At 43.4% G+C, this 23,426-nt stretch overlaps 1 protein-coding gene across 1 annotated transcript in view; it reads right to left on the bottom strand.

The window, feature by feature from the left end:
• Window positions 1-6,364: 6,364 nt before the first annotated feature.
• LOC121284275 (complexin-1) overlaps window positions 6,365-23,426 on the bottom strand; it is a 57,777-nt gene continuing 40,715 nt past the window's right edge. Inside the window, exon 3 of the mRNA XM_041199624.1 lies at window positions 6,365-6,559. Coding sequence (XP_041055558.1) covers window positions 6,365-6,559 — 195 coding nt within the window. The remainder of the gene's footprint in view (window positions 6,560-23,426) is intronic.

The following is a 23,426-nucleotide window of genomic DNA, read 5'->3' on the forward strand; positions in this document are numbered from 1 at the left end:
AATGCTGCTCCTGCTGATCCATGTGTGTGGAGCTGGCTGAAGATTCGTTGGATTAAGTTGTCGCAGGTGTCCCTGCCTCCTTGGTGTAGTAGCGGGTCGGCGTGTTGCCCCTCATCATCGCCCTGTGCTTCCTCGTACTCTGAGCTGCTGCTGGATTCATCATGTGCAGCCTCATCCACTGCGTCTACATCTTCATCGTCAACTTTCCAGCGCCAGATTGTGCAGAGTGCAGCATGCTACCACTATCACCGAGACACAATCTGGGGGGCACTGGAGTGCGCCCCCTGAGCGGTCCAGGCATCAGAAGCACATCTTGAGAAGACCGATGTCTCTCTCCACCACAGCCCTTGTGGTGCCGTGGCTCCTTTTGTACCGCTGCCCAGCTTCTGTTCTTGGATGGTGGAGAGGTGTCATGAGCCACCTTCTGAGGGGATAGCCCTTGTCACCCAGCAGCCATCCATCCAGCCGGGCTGGAGCACTGAAGAGCCCCGGCACCTGGGAGTGTCTGAGGATGTAGGTGTCGTGGGAGCTGCCTGGGTACCTTGCACAGACTTGTAGAATCAGCATCCTGTGGTCACACACTATCTGCACGTTCATGGAGTGGAAGCCCTTCCTGTTGATGAAGGCACCGGGCTCACCTGCTGGCGCCTTGATGGCCACATGTGTACAGTCTATAGCACCCTGGACACGGGGGAAGCCAGCAATGGCCGTGAAGCCTCTGGCTCGCTGTGTCTGACTTGCCTGGTCACAGTGGAAGTGGATGAAGGTCAATGCCCGTCTGAACAGAGAGTCTGTAACCTGCTTGACACAAGTGTGGACAGCTGATTGGGAGACACTGCAAAGATCACCCACCGAGCCCTGGAAGGAGCCAAAGGCATAGAAGTTGAGGGCAGCTGTGACCTTTTGAGCCACTGGCATGGGGTGTCCACCCACACAGTTAGGGGAGATCTTAGGCCCTATCATCTGACAGATATAGTTGACTGTCTCCCTTGAGAGTCGGAGCCTCCTTCGGCACTGCACCTCAGCCATATTGAGGTAGCATCGCTGCCTGTAAACCCTGGCAGCAGGATAGTGGCATCGTCTGTGGCCCCTTCTACCTTGGACAACCTCTTGGCCCTGCGCCCCTTGTGCCTGCGCCTGTCCTCCCAAAGGTGGCTCCCCTGGAGGCTGAATGTGCACTCCTGGCCTCCTCCTTATTCTATCCCTCCCTTCCTCCTCGGAGGAGCTGCCTCCAGTGGAGATGTCAGAACCCATACCCAGGCTAAATGGAGGCCTCCGGAAAGCTGCAGGCCCGATAAAGATCCCTGTCTGCAGACTGGTGAGCTGAAGCTTCAAAGTACAGAGAAAACTATTGGAAATCGATCTGAACTGCTACAGGTCACACAGGCAAGTTTAAAACTCTTTCTGCATTAAATACTTCAGAAAAAACATGAACAACCCCCCCTGAGCCCACATATCCCACCCGTGGATGAGGTTTGTTAAAAACTCAGTTACCCGCCTGCCCATTGGGCCTGTGCGCTGAGCCGAAGATCACACGGGCTCCTCAAAATCAGCTTCAATCGCCGAGTTAAGGGCCTTAACAAGGCCTTTAATTAATGGCAGATGTGTGTGTGAGGCTTCACCTAAATATCACGATGCCGTGCGGTGACATCGGGAAGCTGGCGTAACATCAGCACGCGACATTGTAAACACCGACATGCAGACTCTGCCTCCTGCATGTCACCCATAATATGCTGCCCTGAGTGTGTGTGAGATGTTTTACTCATGAGCTTTACTTTGGTTGTTGCTTGTGTGACTTCAGTGAAGACATTGCATTTCAAGAAACCTAATGAGCTGTTCCACATTTAATTTCAGATTAATAGAAAAAGAATTAAAATATTGGGACCTTTAATTTTCAAATAAAAACACAGTGGGTGAGATACAATTTTAAGTGAAGTCACTTTATTTTAATGTGTGCTATTTCATCGTAGATGAACATTACAATAAATTCCACATAAACAGCATGCAGTGATGTCACAGTTGCTAAAGTCAACATAATATTCAGTCCTAACGTCTTTACTTAAGTTGCTACTAGGACAGAACAACATGCGTGTAGCTTGGAGCAGGATAGAATCCTTCACATGACAAAATTCACCAATTCACACAAAACACACAAAAGCTCTGAAGAATCACAAGAAGCACCAATAGGATTTGCCTAAAATGTTTCAAATGGAATGAATGAAATGTTTGTTGACAGACTGTGGATAAAGCAATTGAAGATGTATCAGACATTTCAATTCAGGACACAACAAAGGTTTGAGCTACAGTATAACCTTAACTCTTGGAAATTGAATGTGGTTAGCATATTTCTGTTTAGAGAAGAATGAAATCAGGATGGGAAATGTTAACAGCATCACTGAAAGACAACAAGTTACTCAAAACAAATCACACAGACTAGTATTATTAATAGATATATTGCAGTCTCATTTTTATATTGGCTTGGCAGTCTTGAACTACATTTTAAACTCTTCAATTTTTGATATTTACACTATTTTTGACAGTTTAATACTTTGCCATATTTATTAGCTTATTTCCCAAATGGGGTTTTAGCATTAGATTTGTTAGAATTACCATGCAGGTAATTCAAATGATACCAAACAATGAGCTTATTAAAAAAATGTCTAATTATATTTGAGTAAAGATGGTGCTAGTCAATATAATCTTCAAATAAAATTCAATTGCATTTCACTGCTGGAACAATATCTGCCTTAGATTGTTGAAGTCAAGGTGCTGGACTAAAGTATATTTAAGGTCCAGGTAACCCTCCCAATCACCGGTGTTACTTTGCTAAAAGCGTAAAGTGGCCAAGTGACATCAGCCGATTGGGAAGAGTTCTAGGAATTTTCAGCCTTTGGGAGTCATTTTAACATAATTCATGAGTGGGATTCCCATAGGATTGCTTGGAAAGCTGGGTTTATACATCACCCAATATTGCTGTACACTGACTTCCATGGGAAACACAGTTGGGTGGGATGTAAAACCAACATATCCCCCCCATCTCGTCAGTTTCCCAAAGGGCAGGTTAGGTTAAAATCACCCCACCCTGTCCTTCTTTATAATTGGTTGAAGTAGAATATTATTGCTTTTGTTTCTGCTTCATTCAGAAATACAATTATGTTGCACAAGAACTGCAACTTTACCAATCAGGGACCTGTGCCTGGCCTTGGGCCACTGTGTCTGGTATAAACTGTTAATGTGCTTTGGTATTTTTGGAGCAATTATTTAAGACTGCCAAGCCTACTTTATGGCTTTCTCTGTTGAAATATGTGGAGTTTATCAGATGAAATTTGCTTTTTTCTCTTCATAGCAGTGTCTCGCTTTTATTCTACAGAAAGGCTGTGAGTGAAATAATCTCAAGAACACACTCGACCAATCGGCAAGATGTTCAGACACAAGAACCCATACCTGAGATAAACTGGTTCCTTTTCATTACAATCAACATCAACTTGGTGCCAAACTAGGAAACTGATAAATCATAATGATGGAGCAATTTTTTCTTTGGCTTAATTTAAATTAAAAGACAATATAGGTACCTGTTTTAAAGAAATCATACTTTAACTCTTCAATTTGAATGAAATATTTTCATTTGTTTTGTGAGAAAAATCTGTGACAAAGATTAAGATTGTGTCAGGCGAGGATAGGTGCTGCAGGGCGAGGGGAAGGAAGGGAGTGCGAGAGGGAGGAAGAGGGGACAGGGAAGGAAGAGGGAGAGAGAGAGGAGGGGAGGGTGAGGGATGGGGAAGGGGATAGAATGGGAAGGAAGGGGAAGGAGGTGAAATCCAGGTTTCTATGCAAGAAAGAAGGGATAGAGAGGGCAGGGGTCAAGGAGGTGGGGAGCGGGTGGTAAAGGGAAGGGTGAGGAGACACAGGGAGTGGGAGAGGGAGGGGAAAAGAGGAAGGATTGAAGGAGAGGGTAGATGAGAGAAGGGAAAGGGAAGGGTTGGTACCAGGAGGTGAGGGGAAGAGAGAGAGAGAGAGGAGAGGGCAAGAGGGGGGAGGAAGCTGACGGGAAGATTGAAAGACAGAGGGAGGGGGAAGAGAAAGGGGGGGTGGGAGGGGGGAATGGTGTGAGAAAGAGATGTGGAGAGGGGTGGTGTGTAGCAAAAGGGTTCAAAGTAAAGTGACAAGTCTGCAATTATTATTCAAAATGGTGTCTTTACTCAAATATAAAATTCTGTCAATATTCTGACCTTTCTACTAAATGGTGATGCAGAAAAACTTGCAGTTCTTCAGGAAACCCAGTGTTTTGACTTTTCCCTAAGATGTGTAACATATGGCTCCTTGTACCCTGCATAATTCCACTATGAATAGGACACGTATGGTTTAACTCCAAGGTCAGGTTGCGCTCTGGGTTTTTACCTTCAACTCCACAGTGAACACAAGTCTCATTGAAGGGTTCTGGGAGAAATATGGCATTTAATCGCAGTAAAATATGATCAAGTACCAACAAGCTTTCCTTAGTTGGTAAAATGAATATTTTAACTAGTCATATTTTGTCAGCTGGTATATGGTATGAGGAAAATACAGTACTCAAGATATAGTGGTTTAAACTATTGAAACAAGTCATAATATTCATCAAATGACAAGAATTCTGCACACTACCTGGAATTTCACAGTGATAATTTGCATGGGATAGTCCCATATCCAGCAATATGATCTATTCCTCATATCAACTTTAAATGGCTTAATTTTGTATATTTTTAACTATTTACAATTCTGACAGGTTTTAATACATATAGTGACAAACACCGAACACCAAATCTGTGACAAAGGAGACACAATAACATCCTGTAAAAATAGCTGAGCTGCATCATTCCACTTTACATCACAATTGGTTCTATTTTACATTAGGCATATGGCTGTGGTAGAGAAGCGCTGAGCCTGTGGGCTCCTGTACTTGCACAAAACTGAAAGTTTGCAACCTGAATAAGGTGAAGATGAGTTACAGCCGATGCGAATTATTCCAGGGGCTGGGTTTGAATTAGTTTTTACTTCGTGTGGCTGTAATACTGATTGACACAGTTAAGCTTCTGCTAATGGCGGAAATATTCTGAACACCATGATAGATTGTGGAATTTTGGAAAAATTTATAAGATAATTATACAGCTTGAGATGCAAGATATTTTTTACAGATTGAGTCACAGATTCTGTTTTGCATATCAAATACATAGATTCTGATTTACCACTTTAAACAACAACTTGTTTGTAGTTTGGGGGATGGAAAAGTTAATTGGTATCAACAAAGTTAATCGTGTCTGCACGAGATGCATCATTGAATGATACAGCACTGAAGAAGGCCATTCAGCTCATCATGCCAATACCATAGGCTTAGTAACTGAGTCATCCAAGGTCACAACCTATGGAAGCAGGGCAGGGTGACAATTATGTAGTATTGTATATCGTATATAGTATAGATATTGTATATCATCTGATATTTCACAACCTTTTGATTCATTTTCAATGTACAGTTATCATTAAACATTTCTATACAGGATATATATCACACTCTAATGCTTACATTCACAAAGTCTCTGTCCACTGGTTAACATCTTTACAGTGTTAGGTAACTGTGAAGAGTGTTTAGAAAATACAATTTATGATTCCAACAGGTTTCTAATGTACAAATACATAATAAAATGTTAAAATCTGGAGCTGAAGTTATGCAATATTAGGGTACAAATATTTAACATGCTATCATCAGATTCTTTTGCTTTTTAGGGACATTAACCTGTTTAAAAGAAATAGGTCAAAGCCCCATCAACATAGCAGGCAAAAGAATTTGATACAAATGTGTTAAGCTTCAGACCATTATATAACACAGCTTAATTTCCAGGTTTCAAACTCATTAATAAGTTCTATCCAAAACTGGGAAATTGCCATATGTTGATTTTAATAGAGTAAGTAATGATTAATTTGAGTTCTAATGCTGGGTAAATTAGCTGTGCATTGTAGATATGACCCAGTGTTGTGACCTGATGCTTTATTTAACTAGTATAATGAACATCAAATATTGGTATCAATGCTGGCTGGAGCCCTGCAATGTCACATATCAATAAAAAGATACAAGTTTCTTCTTTTCACTATTAAATATCTAGATTTTATTTGACTATAAACATGGCTTATCAGATTAGATTATTTCAAGACTGCTACACAAAGTTGTCCTGGATGTTCTGTTGCGATGAAGATTCCATGCCACTACACAGGAAGGGGTGAGCAGTCAAATCATAATTAGCTGGAATGACAATAATAAATTCTCATTTTATAATGAGAATGGTTTTACACTTAGCAACAAAACCAGAACGTATTTTGCATATAATCAATTGTGTTACTTCTTGAACATATCTTGGAGAGGCCCTGGAAGATATTTTAAGACAGTGTCCAGAATACTTTCCTCTTCCTCCTCTTCATCTCCACAGCCAGCAGGAATTGCTTTCTTGGGCCGTGTCAAGCTCCCCTCTGCCTGGGCTTCCATTGCTGCCATTGCTTCTGCTTCCTTTTCCTCTTTCTTTTTTATCCCGTACTGTGAAAATACAACAAAGCATCAATATCAAATCATTGAGTCACTGATTTATTAACAATGTGACAGAAGAACTGAGAGCATCCCTCAGACTCCATGGGGGTAAGTAGGCATGTTTTGTACAGTGCACACGTATGTACACAGATGATATGGTAGTTTGGTGTTCTTATTCACTAAGCAGCAACGTCCTAGTTTTCCTAGGCTTCAGTGTTAATGGAAAGGGCTAACAGAATTGGCAAAATGTACCACACCTGCTCACATCAAAGCTGTTATTATCATATTGTTGTTGTACTTTAATTTTAGGAAATGAGCCTTGGCAATCACTCAGAAGCAGGACAGAACTTACAGGAAGACCCAGAGCAATCAGCCTATTTCAAACATCTCCAGGAACGACAGCAAATATAACTCATGGCTGAGACTACAGCAACGTCTCCTGGTAAAAGCAGGCTATTTCTCCAGCAGGGAGGATAGTTAAACAATGCAAATTGTGTAAAATCAATCCCAGTTACTTGGACAGTTTTACAGCACAGAGGAGGCCATTCAGCCTATCCTGTCTGTGCCAGCCAAAAACAAAATATCCTATCTAAGCGCACCTTCCACATCCTGGTCCATAGTCATGAGGTACAGACCTTATTTTTTTTTATTCGTTCATGGGATGTGGGTGTCGCTGGCTAGGCCAGCATTTATTGCCCATCCCTAATTGCCCTTGTTTAGAAGGCATTTTAAGAGTCAACCATGTTGCTGTGGGTCTGGAGTCACATGTAGGTCAAACCAGGTAAGGGCAGCAGATTTCCTTCCCTAAAGGACATTAGTGAACCAGATGGGTTTTAATGACAATCGACAATGGTTTCATGGGTCATCATCAGATTTTTAATTCCAGATTTTTATTGAAATCAAATTCCACCATCTGCCATGGTGAGATTCGAACCCAGGTCTCCAGAGCATTAACCACAAAAACAGAAAATGCTGGAAAAGCTCAGCAGGTCTGACAGCATCTGTGGAGAGAGAAACAGAGTTAACGCTTTGAGACTGTATGACTCTTACGGACTCGAAACATTAACTCTGTGTTTCTCTCTCTGCAGATGCTGTCAGACCTGCATTTTCTGTTTTTGTTTCAGATTCCCAGCATCCACAGTATTTACCCTGGGTCTCAGGATTACCAGTCCAGTGACAATACCACTCTGCACCTAACGTGCATATCCAAATATACAGTTTTTAAACGTGATTTGGGTTTCTGCCTCACAGCTACCCTTTCTCATGCACTGAGTTCCCGAACCCCAGCTCCAACTGGGTGAATAAAACTCCTCCCAACTCCCCTCGAATCCTTCCACCAATTCCTTTAAATCTCTGCCCCTCTGCTAAGGGAAGAATGTCCTTCCCATCCACTCTATTCAGGCCTTTTAACTAAATTTCTCCTCGGCTTCCTGTGTTCCAAAGAAAATAAATTTAGCTTGTTCAATCGTACCTTATAACTAAAATTCTTCATTCCTGTCAACAACACTGTGAATCTCCTCTCTACCTTTCCTAGTGTGATCACAGCCTCCCTGTAATGTGGTGACTAGAACTGTACATTACACAGTAATCTATCTGCTGTTTAACTAGTGGTTTATACAGTTACTTTCAGCAATATGGTCCCCAGGTGTGATTGACAGGGGAAATTACCCAATCATCTCCATCCTGGTTGGGACTGTGGGATCACAGGATACAACCTTTAATTTATCACAGAAAATTGACATTCAAATTTTGGTTCCAAAAATAATCTCAAAATATAAAATGTATTGTCAACCTGCGAGGTATCAGAATGACCCTTTCTGCAGTGATGTGAACATACAAACACAGGAATTAGGAGCAGGAATAGGCCATTCTGCCCCTCAAGCTTGGGTAGTGCTGGTGTCCAAAGTGACCTGTGTGTCTTGATAAACAATCCTCTGTGTTTTCCTTCATGTAAATTCCTGCTAGTGCCGCAATCAACTTTAGTTCTCTGCCAAAAGCCAAAACTCAAAAGGTTATCCTGCATATATAGAAACAAAAAATTGCTGATTCTGGAAATCCAAAACAAAAACAGAATTACCTGGAAAAACTCAGCAGGTCTGGCAGCATCGGCGGAGAAGAAAAGAGTTGACGTTTCGAGTCCTCATGACCCTTCAACAGAACTGATGCTGCCAGGCCTGTTGAGTTTTTCCAGGTAATTCTGGTTTTGTTTTAGTTTATCCTGCAATCAATTTCTGAATGATCAAGATGTTCTTCATGAATCCATTATTTACTGTCATTACCAAATTCTTTAAATTTTCTTTCTGTATACACATTATCACTGACGTTTCCTGAGTGTGAGGTTATACACATTATCAGTGGTTATCATTATCCTGAGTGTGAGGTTATACACATTATCACTGGCATTTCCTGAGTGTGAGGTTATACACATTATCACTGACATTTCCTGAGTGTGAGGTTATACACATTATCAGTGGTTATCATTATCCTGAGTGTGAGGTTATACACATTATCACTGGCATTTCCTGAGTGTGAGGTTATACACATTATCACTGACATTTCCTGAGTGTGAGGTTATACACATTATCACTGACATTTCCTGAGTGTGAGGTTATACACATTATCACTGACATTTCCTGAGTGTGAGGTTATACACATTACCACTGACATTTCCTGATTGTGAGGTTATACACATTATCACTGACATTTCCTGAGTGTGAGGTTATACACATTATCACTGACATTTCCTGAGTGTGAGGTTATACACACTATCACTGGTTATCATTATCCTGAGTGTGAGGTTATACACATTATCACTGGCATTTCCTGAGTGTGAGGTTATACACGTTATCACTGGTTATCATTATCCTGAGTGTGAGGTTACACACATTATCACTGACATTTCCTGAGTGTGAGGTTACACACATTATCACTGACATTTCCTGAGTGTGAGGTTACACACATTATCACTGACATTTCCTGAGTGTGAGGTTATACACATTATCACTGACATTTCCTGAGTGTGAGGTTATACACATTATCACTGACATTTCCTGAGTGTGAGGTTACACACATTATCACTGACATTTCCTGAGTGTGAGGTTATACACATTATCACTGGTTATCATTATCTTGAGTGTGAGGTTATACACATTATCACTGACATTTCCTGAGTGTGAGGTTATACACATTATCACTGACATTTCCTGAGTGTGAGGTTATACACATTATCACTGACATTTCCTGAGTGTGAGGTTATACACATTATCACTGACATTTCCTGAGTGTGAGGTTATACACATTATCACTGGTTATCATTATCCTGAGTGTGAGGTTATACACATTATCACTGGTTATCATTATCCTGAGTGTGAGGTTACACACATTATCACTGACATTTCCTGAGTGTGAGGTTATACACATTATCATTGACATTTCCTGAGTGTGAGGTTATACACATTATCATTGACATTTCCTGAGTGTGAGGTTATACACATTATCACTGACATTTCCTGAGTGTGAGGTTACACACATTATCACTGACATTTCCTGAGTGTGAGGTTATACACATTATCATTGACATTTCCTGAGTGTGAGGTTATACACATTATCACTGACATTTCCTGAGTGTGAGGTTATACACATTATCACTGACATTTCCTGAGTGTGAGGTTATACACATTATCACTGGTTATCATTATCCTGAGTGTGAGGTTATACACATTATCACTGACATTTCCTGAGTGTGAGGTTATACACATTATCATTGACATTTCCTGAGTGTGAGGTTATACACATTATCAGTGACATTTCCTGAGTGTGAGGTTATACACATTATCACTGACATTTCCTGAGTGTGAGGTTATACACATTATCACTGACATTTCCTGAGTGTGAGGTTATACACATTATCACTGGTTATCACTATCCTGAGTGTGAGGTTACACACATTATCACTGACATTTCCTGAGTGTGAGGTTATACACATTATCACTGACATTTCCTGAGTGTGAGGTTATACACATTATCACTGACATTTCCTGAGTGTGAGGTTATACACATTATCACTGGTTATCATTATCCTGAGTGTGAGGTTACACACATTATCACTGACATTTCCTGAATGTGAGGTTACACACATTATCACTGACATTTCCTGAGTGTGAGGTTATACACATTATCACTGACATTTCCTGAGTGTGAGGTTATACACATTATCACTGACATTTCCTGAGTGTGAGGTTATACACATTATCACTGACATTTCCTGAGTGTGAGGTTATACACATTATCACTGACATTTCCTGAGTGTGAGATTATACACATTATCACTGGTTATCATTATCCTGAGTGTGAGGTTATACACATTATCACTGACATTTCCTGAGTGTGAGGTTACACACATTATCACTGACATTTCCTGATTGTGAGGTTATACACATTATCACTGACATTTCCTGAGTGTGAGGTTATACACATTATCACTGACATTTCCTGAGTGAGGAAATTTGCTGCTGGTGCATTTCGGACCTTCCTCATTCAACTTAAACCTGGGAAACTCATCCTCATTCAAATCTTTCTGGGCTCATTCTAACCTGTTACACACCCTTATTTTCAAATCCTACAGAGTTGGATTAGACTATAACTGAAGTATATACATAATGGAGGAAATGGCAATGGTTGGAATTGAATGGTTGGAACTGAATGCCCAGTGAACCGTGGAATTAGGAACACTGTGTAGATGCTGAAAGCTGTGTTCTGCCTCGTCCGTGTTTAACACAGTCAACACCCTAAATAGCTCTGAGGTTGCCTTTGTACAGAGTGCAGTCACAAACCAGGCCAACTATTCTGAAGTTCGGAATGTTACTCAGTCAAGTGAAAGATTTCCTCAGTATCTGTAAACAGGATTCCTGAGAGCTCAGGATATGATAGTCGAGTTATTGTCTCATTATTAGGATTGTTTATCATATATCAAAATTGTATATTATATATTAGAATTGTATATTATGTATCAAAGTTGTATATTATATATCCGAATTGTCTGTTATATATTAGAATTGGATATTAAATATCAAGGTTGTATATTATATATTTGAATTGTATATTATGTATCAAAGACACACACTGACATACACACACAACAAACTCACACAGACACACACTGAGACAAACGCACACACGCATACCGACACACACTTTGACACACATGCTGACACACACACTGACATGCACTGAGACACACACACTGACACACACACACTGAGACACACACACACAATGAGACACACACTCACACACACACACACACACTGAGACACGCACTGACACACACACACACACTGACACACACACACAGACACACACACTGATACACACACTGACACACATACTGAGACACTCACTGAGACACATACACACACACAGTGACACACAAACACACTCTGAGACACACATACACACACTGATACACACACTGACACACATACTGAGACACTCACTGAGACACATACACACACACACTGACACACACACACAGACACACACACTGATACACACACTGACACACACACACTGACACACACTGAGACAAACACACACATGCACACTGACCCACACTTTGACACACATGCTAACACACACACTGACACACACACACACTCTGAGACACATACACACACTCTGAGACACACACTGACACACACACACACAGACACACACACTGATACACACACTGACACACATACTGAGACACTCACTGAGACACATACACACACACACTGACACACACACACAGACACACACACTGACACACATACTGACACACATACTGAGACACTCACTGAGACACACACACACACTGAACACACAAACACACTCTGAGACACACATACACACACTGATACACACACTGACACACATGCACACTGACCCACACTTTGACACACATGCTAACACACACACTGACACACACACACACACACTCTGAGACACATACACACACACTGACACACACACTGTCACACACACACACACACACACACACTGATACACACACTGACACACATACTGAGACACTCACTGAGACATACACACACACACTGACATGCACACTGATACACACACTGAGATACTCACTGAGACACATACACACACACACTGAACACACAAACACACTCTGAGACACACATACACACACTGATACACACACTGACACACACACACACACACACTCTGAGACACATACACACACTCTGAGACACACACTGACACACACACTGACACACACACGCACACACACACTGATACACACACTGACACACACACTGAGACACTCACTGAGACACATACACACACACACAGACACACACACTGATACACACACTGAGACACTCACTGAGACACATACTGACACACACACACACAGACACACACACTGATACACACACTGACACACATACTGAGACACTCACTGAGACACATACACACACACACAGACACACACACTGACACACATACTGACACACATACTGAGACACTCACTGAGACACATACACACACACACAGACACACACACTGATACACACACTGACACACATACTGAGACACTCACTGAGACACACACACACACACACTGAACACACAAACACACTCTGAGACACACATACACACACTGATACACACACTGACACACACACACTGACACACACTGAGACAAACGCACACATGCACACTGACCCACACTTTGACACACATGCTAACACACACACTGACACACACACTGACACACACACACACACACTCTGAGACACATACACACACTCTGAGACACACACTGACACACACACTGACACACACACACTGATACACACACTGACACACATACTGAGACACTCACTGAGACATACACACACACACTGACATGCACACTGATACACACACTGAGACACTCACTGAGACACATACACACACATACAGACACACACACTGATACACACACTGACACACATACTGACACACATACTGAGACACTCACTGAGACACACACACACACACACTGAACACACAAACACACTCTGAGACACACATACACACACTGATACACACACTGACACACACACACTGACACACACTGAGACAAATGCACACATGCACACTGAAAGACACTTTGACACACATGCTAACACACACACTGACACACACACTGACACACACACACACACACACTCTGAGACACATACACACACTCTGAGACACACACTGACACACACACTGACACACACACACTGATACACACACTGACACACATACTGAGACACTCACTGAGACATACACACACACACTGACATGCACACTGATGCACACACTGAGACACTCACTGAGACACATACACACACACACAGACACACACACTGATACACACACTGAGACACTCACTGAGACACATACACACACACACAGACACACACACTGATACACACACTGACACACTCACTGAGACACATACACACACACACAGACACACACACTGATACACACACTGACACACATACTGAGACACTCACTGAGACACATACACACACACACTGACACACACACTGATACACACACTGACACACATACTGAGACACTCACTGAGACACATACACACACACACAGACACACACACTGATACACACACTGACACACATACTGAGACACTCACTGAGACACATACACACACACACAGACACACACACTGATACACACACTGACACACACACTGAGACACTCACTGAGACACATACACACACACACAGACACACACACTGATACACACACTGACACACATACTGAGACACTCACTGAGACACATACACACACACACTGACACACACACACAGACACACACACTGATACACACACTGACACACATACTGAGACACTCACTGAGACACATACACACACACACTGACACACACACACAGACACACACACTGATACACACACTGACACACACACACTGACACACATACTGAGACACTCACTGAGACACATACACACACACACAGACACACACACTGATACACACACTGACACACTCACTGAGACACATACACACACAGACACACACACTGATACACACACTGACACACATACTGAGACACTCACTGAGACACATACACACACACACTGACACACACACACACAGACACACACACTGATACACACACTGACACACATACTGAGACACTCACTGAGACACATACACACACACACTGACACACACACACACAGACACACACACTGATACACACACTGACACACATACTGAGACACTCACTGAGACACATACACACACACACAGACACACACACTGATACACACACTGACACACATACTGAGACACTCACTGAGACACATACACACACACACAGACACACACACTGATACACACACTGACACACATACTGAGACACTCACTGAGACACATACACACACACACTGACACACACACTGATACACACACTGACACACATACTGAGACACTCACTGAGACACATACACACACACACTGACACACACACACACAGACACACACACTGATACACACACTGACACACATACTGAGACACTCACTGAGACACATACACACACACACTGACACACACACTGATACACACACTGACACACATACTGAGACACTCACTGAGACACATACACACACACACAGACACACACACTGATACACACACTGACACACATACTGAGACACTCACTGAGACACATACACACACACACAGACAAACACACTGATACACACACTGACACACATACTGAGACACTCACTGAGACACATACACACACACACAGACACACACACTGATACACACACTGACACACATACTGAGACACTCACTGAGACACATACACACACACACAGACACACACACTGATACACACACTGACACACATACTGAGACACTCACTGAGACACATACACACACACACTGACACACACACTGATACACACACTGACACACATACTGAGACACTCACTGAGACACATACACACACACACTGACACACACACACAGACACACACACTGATACACACACTGACACACATACTGAGACACTCACTGAGACACATACACACACACACTGACACACACACACAGACACACACACTGATACACACACTGACACACACACACTGACACACATACTGAGACACTCACTGAGACACATACACACACACACAGACACACACACTGATACACACACTGACACACTCACTGAGACACATACACACACAGACACACACACTGATACACACACTGACACACATACTGAGACACTCACTGAGACACATACACACACACACTGACACACACACACACAGACACACACACTGATACACACACTGACACACATACTGAGACACTCACTGAGACACATACACACACACACTGACACACACACACACAGACACACACACTGATACACACACTGACACACATACTGAGACACTCACTGAGACACATACACACACACACAGACACACACACTGATACACACACTGACACACATACTGAGACACTCACTGAGACACATACACACACACACAGACACACACACTGATACACACACTGACACACATACTGAGACACTCACTGAGACACATACACACACACACTGACACACACACTGATACACACACTGACACACATACTGAGACACTCACTGAGACACATACACACACACACTGACACACACACACACAGACACACACACTGATACACACACTGACACACATACTGAGACACTCACTGAGACACATACACACACACACAGACACACACACTGATACACACACTGACACACACACTGAGACACTCACTGAGACACATACACACACACACAGACACACACACTGATACACACACTGAGACACTCACTGAGACACATACACACACACACAGACACACACACTGATACACACACTGACACACATACTGAGACACTCACTGAGACACATACACACACACACTGACACACACACACTGATACACACACTGAGACACTCACTGAGACACATACACACACACACAGACACACACACTGATACACACACTGAGACACTCACTGAGACACATACACACACACACAGACACACACACTGATACACACACTGAGACACTCACTGAGACACATACTGACACACACAGACACACACACTGATACACACACTGACACACATACTGAGACACTCACTGAGACACATACACACACACACAGACACACACACTGACACACATACTGACACACATACTGAGACACTCACTGAGACACATACACACACACACATACACACACTGATACACACACTGACACACACACACTGACACACACTGAGACAAACGCACACATGCACACTGACCCACACTTTGACACACATGCTAACACACACACTGACACACACACTGACACACACACACACACACTCTGAGACACATACACACACTCTGAGACACACACTGACACACACACTGACACACACACACTGATACACACACTGACATACATACTGAGACACTCACTGAGACATACACACACACACTGACATGCACACTGATACACACACTGAGACACTCACTGAGACACATACACACACACACAGACACACACACTGATACACACACTGACACACATACTGACACACATACTGAGACACTCACTGAGACACACACACACACACACACTGAACACACAAACACACTCTGAGACACACATACAGACACACACACTGATACACACACTGACACACACACACTGACACACACTGAGACAAATGCACACATGCACACTGACCCACACTTTGACACACATGCTAACACACACACTGACACACACACTGACACACACACACACACACTCTGAGACACATACACACACTCTGAGACACACACTGATACACACACTGACACACATACTGAGACACTCACTGAGACATACACACACACACTGACACACACTGACATGCACACTGATACACACACTGAGACACTCACTGAGACACATACACACACACACAGACACACACACTGATACACACACTGAGACACTCACTGAGACACATACACACACGCACAGACACACACACTGATACACACACTGACACACATACTGAGACACTCACTGAGACACATACACACACACACTGACACACACACTGATACACACACTGAGACACTCACTGAGACACATACACACACACACATACACACACACTGATACACACACTGACACACATACTGAGACACTCACTGAGACACATACACACACACACTGATACACACACTGACACACATACTGAGACACTCACTGAGACACATACACACACACACTGTCACACACACTGATACACACACTGACACACACACTGAGACACTCACTGAGACACATACACACACACACTGACACACACACTGATACACACACTGACACACATACTGAGACACTCACTGAGACACATACACACACACACTGACACACACACACACTGACACACACACTGATACACACACTGACACACATACTGAGACACTCACTGAGACACATACACACACACACTGACACACACACACTGACACACACACACTGACACACACACTGACACACATACTGAGACACTCACTGAGACACATACACACACACACTGATACACACACACACTGATACACACACTGAGACACTCACTGAGACACATACACACACACACTGACACACACACACACAGACACACACGCTGATACACACACTGACACACATACTGAGACACTCACTGAGACACATACACACACACACACTGACACACACACACACAGACACACACACTGACACACACACACTGATACACACACTGACACACACACTGAGACACACACTGACACACACACACTGACACACACACTGAGACACACACTGACACACATACTGAGACACTCACTGAGACACATACACACACACACTGACACACACACTGAGACACTCACTGAGACACATACACACACACACTGACACACACACAGACACACACACACACACACACTGACACACACACATACACACACACACAGACACACACACTGACACACACACAGTAACACACACACTGATACACACACTGACACATATACTGAGACACTCACACTGACACACACACACAGACACACACACTGACACACACACACACACACTGACACACATACTGACACACACACACTGACACACACACAGACACACACTGAGACACATACACACACACACTGACACACACACTGACACACACACACACTGATACACACACAAACACACACTGAGACACATACACACACACACAGACACACACACTGACACACACACTGACACACACACTGAGACACTCACTGAGACACATACACACACACACTGACACACACACTGATACACACACTGACACACACACACACTGACACACACACAGACACACACTGAGACACATACACACACACACTGACACACACACACTGATACACACACTGAGACACACACTGACACACACACTGATACACACACTGACACACACACACTGACACACACACTGACACACACACTGATACACACACTGACACACACACTGATACACACACTGTCACACACACTGATACACACACTGATACACACACTGACACACACACACACTGACACACACACACACTGACACACACACTGAGACACATACACACACACACTGACACACACACTGACACACACACTGACACACACTGAGACACATACACACACACACTGACACACACACTGACACACACACTGACACACACACTGAGACACATACACACACACACTGACACACACACTGACACACACACACTGACACACACACAGACACACACACTGACACACACACAGACACACACACTGAGACACATACACACACACACTGACACACACACTGACACACACACACTGACACACACACTGAAACACACACTGATACACACACTGACACACACTGACACACACACTGACACACATACTGAGACACACACTGAGACACATACACACACACACTGATACACACACTGACACACACACTGACACACACACTGACACACACACTGAGACACATACACACACACACTGACACACACACTGACACACACACACTGATACACACACTGACACACACACACTGACACACACACAGACACACACACTGAGACACATACACACACACACTGACACACACACTGATACATACACTGACACACACACACAGACACACACACACTGACACACACACAGACACACACACTGAGACACATACACACACACACTGATACACACACTGACACACACACACTGACACACACACAGACACACACACTGAGACACATACACACACACACTGACACACACACTGATACACACACACTGATACACACACTGACACACACACACTGACACACACACAGACACACACACTGACACACACACACTGACACACACACAGACACACACACTGAGACACATACACACACACACTGACACACACACTGATACACACACACTGATACACACACTGACACACACACACTGACACACACACACTGATACACACACTGACACACACACACACTGACACACACACAGACACACACACTGAGACACATACACACACACACTGACACACACACTGATACACACACTGATACACACACTGACACACACACTGACACACACACACTGCCATGACGCTGCCCGTCCCAGAATTCATTCTGCCCAATGAAATGTAGGCCTGGCCACTGAGTTATTTATAAATTGGTTTATAGGGGATGGTAACATAATGGGAATGTTATGGAACCAGCAACCCAGAGGCCTGGGCTAATGATCCAGACACATGAGATCAAATCCCACCGCAGTAGCAGCAGGGGAATTTAAATTTAAATAAATCTGTGATCAAAAAAACTAGAATCAGTAATTGTGGTCATGAAATTACTGGATTGTCATAAAAACCCAACTGCTTCACTAGTGTCCTTTGGGGAAAGAAATCTGTCGTCCTTACCTGGTTTGGCCTACATTTGACAACAGACCCACAGCAATGTGGTTGACTCTTAACTTCCCTCTGAAATCCTAGCAAACCTCTCAGTGGCATCAGATAATCAGAAACATTGAATAAGAATAAAACTGGATGGACCTTCCAGCATTGACCTGGGTACTGGACATGACAACAGCACATCCAACACAATCAATTCTGCAAAGTCCTCCCGACTAACATGTGCTAAAATTGGGAGAGCTGTCCCACATATAGTCAAGCTACAGCCTGAACCATAAAACCATAGAAAAGTTACAGCACAGGAGGAGGCCATTCGGCCCACCTTGTCCATGCCAGCCCGAGGACACCCAGGTGCCCTTTCTAATCCCAACTTCCCGCACCCAGCCCATAGCCCTGCAGTTTACAGCACTTAAGGTGCAGATCCAGGTGCTTTTTAAAAGAGTTTAAAGTTTCTGCCTCTACCACCAACTTGGGCAGCGAATTCCAGACACTCACTACCCTCTGTGTAAAAAAGTTCTTCCTCATGTCCCCCCTACACCTTCCGCCACTTATCCTGAATCTATGTCCCCTGGTTCTAGAATTCTCCACCAAGGGAAACAATTTTATCCTATCCACTCTATTCCCCTCATAATTTTGTACACCTCAATCAGGTCATCTCTCAGCCTTCTTTGTTCTAAGGAAAATAACCCCAACCTATCCAATCTCTCCTCGTAGCTACACTTTTCTAACCCTGGCAACATTCCTGTAAACCTCCTCTGCACTCTCTCCAGAGCCATTACTTATCAGAGCTTCCTGTAATGTGGTGACCAGAACTGCACACAATACTCCAGTTGTGGCCTCACCAGTGTTTTATACAATTTCAATATTATATCCTTACTTTTATATTCTATACCTGCCAATGAAGGAGAGCATTCCATATGCCTTCTTTACAACCTTGTCTACTTGAACTGCTGCCTTCAGGGACCTGTGTACTTGTACGCCAAGATCTCTCACTTCATCTACCCCTCTTAGTATATTCCCATTTATTTTGTAATCCCTGTAAGTGTTTGACCTCCCTAAATGTATGACCTCACAGTTCTCTATGTTAAAATCCATCTGCCACTTTACCGCCCACTCCACCAACCCATCTATATCGTTTTGGAGATTATGACTATCCTCTACACTATCCACTACTCGGCCAATCTTTGTGTCATCTGCAAATTTCTCAATTGTGCACCCCTCCTTCACGTCCAAATCATTAATATATAACACACACAGCAAGAGTCCCAACACTGAGCCCTGTGGAACACCACTTGAGACAACTTTCCATTCACAAGGGCATCCATTGACCATTACCCTTTGTTTCCTGTTACAAAGCTAACCTTTTATCCAGTTTGCCACATTACCCTGAATCCCATGGGCTTTTACTTTCCTGACCAATCTGCCTTGTCAAATCCCTTGCTAAATTCCATGTACACAACATCCACTGCACTACCTTCATCAACCCTTCTTGTCGCTTCCTCAAAGAATTCAATCAAATTTGTGAGGCAAGACCTTCCTTTAACAAGTCCATGCTGACCATCCCTGACTAGTCCATGCATTTCCACATGACAGTTAATCCTATCTCTCAGGATTGATTCTACTAATTTGCTCACCACTGATGTAAGACTAACTGGCCTATGATTGTTTGGCATTTCCTTTGATCCCTTTTTAAACAATGGAACTACGTTTGCATTTCTCCAGTCCTTCGGTACCTCCCCTGTATCTAATGAAGATTGGAAAATCATCCTCAGAGCATCTGCTATCTCCTCCCTGACTTCTTTCAGCAGCCTCGGAAACAATCCATCTGGCCCTGGTGACTTATCAACTTTCAAGGATTTCAACCCTTCGAGTACTTCCTCTCTCTTTATGACATTCCCGTCCAATATCTCACAGTGTTCCTCCTGGACTACTATATCTACATCCTCCCTTTCCTTTGTAAACATGGAGACAAAATATTCATTCAAAACCCTTCCCACAGCCTCTGCATCTACACACAAGTTTCTATCTTCATCTCTGATAGGTCCCACTTTTTCCTTAACTAATCTTTTAGCTTTAATGTATTGGTAAAACATCTTTGGGTTATCTTTAACTTTACTTGCTAATCTCTTTTCATGCTCTCTCTTTGATTTCCTTGGCCAGGATTTTCCCCTCGGTGATTTGGGGGTGGGGCCCAGTCACTGAGGGGAAAATGACGCGAGATGAGGTTGGGAGGAATCCCTGACGTCATCCCAGTCCCTTTAAATCTTCAGGAGGGTGGGTGGACAGCGAAATCAGCTGTCCACCTGCTGACCTGTCAATGGCCAATTGAGGCCATTAACAGGCTAATTAAAGTAAGTAAAGACCTGCCCGTCCAAGCTTAAGGCTGGCGAGCTGGCCAGGAGTCCCAGCGGGCTCCAGATTATTCAGGAAACTTCACCCACTGGCGGGATGAAGTTTCATGACCATATTGCAAAAAATTAATAAAGTTTATGTGTTTCTTATTAACATGTCCCATCTCGTGTGACATTGTCACATCATGTTAATAATTTTTTAATGTTTCTATTTTTAAAGTTTTTTCCACTGTCACTAATCTCCCTGAGCCAGGAGCATTGTGCTCTGTCGTGTGCATGTGTGAAAGAGCGCGCTTTGACAGATGGGGATTCCCTCCTCCCCCCCAGAACAGGAAATGCATAGCGCATTGCACCTCCTGTCGGGGATGCCACTGGGTGGGCCTTAATTGGCCCGCCCACTCAAAATGGCGGCGGGTCCCGTTTCAGTGGC

Source organism: Carcharodon carcharias, chromosome 1, assembly GCF_017639515.1.
Source record: "Carcharodon carcharias isolate sCarCar2 chromosome 1, sCarCar2.pri, whole genome shotgun sequence".
Taxonomy (NCBI): domain Eukaryota; kingdom Metazoa; phylum Chordata; class Chondrichthyes; order Lamniformes; family Lamnidae; genus Carcharodon; species Carcharodon carcharias.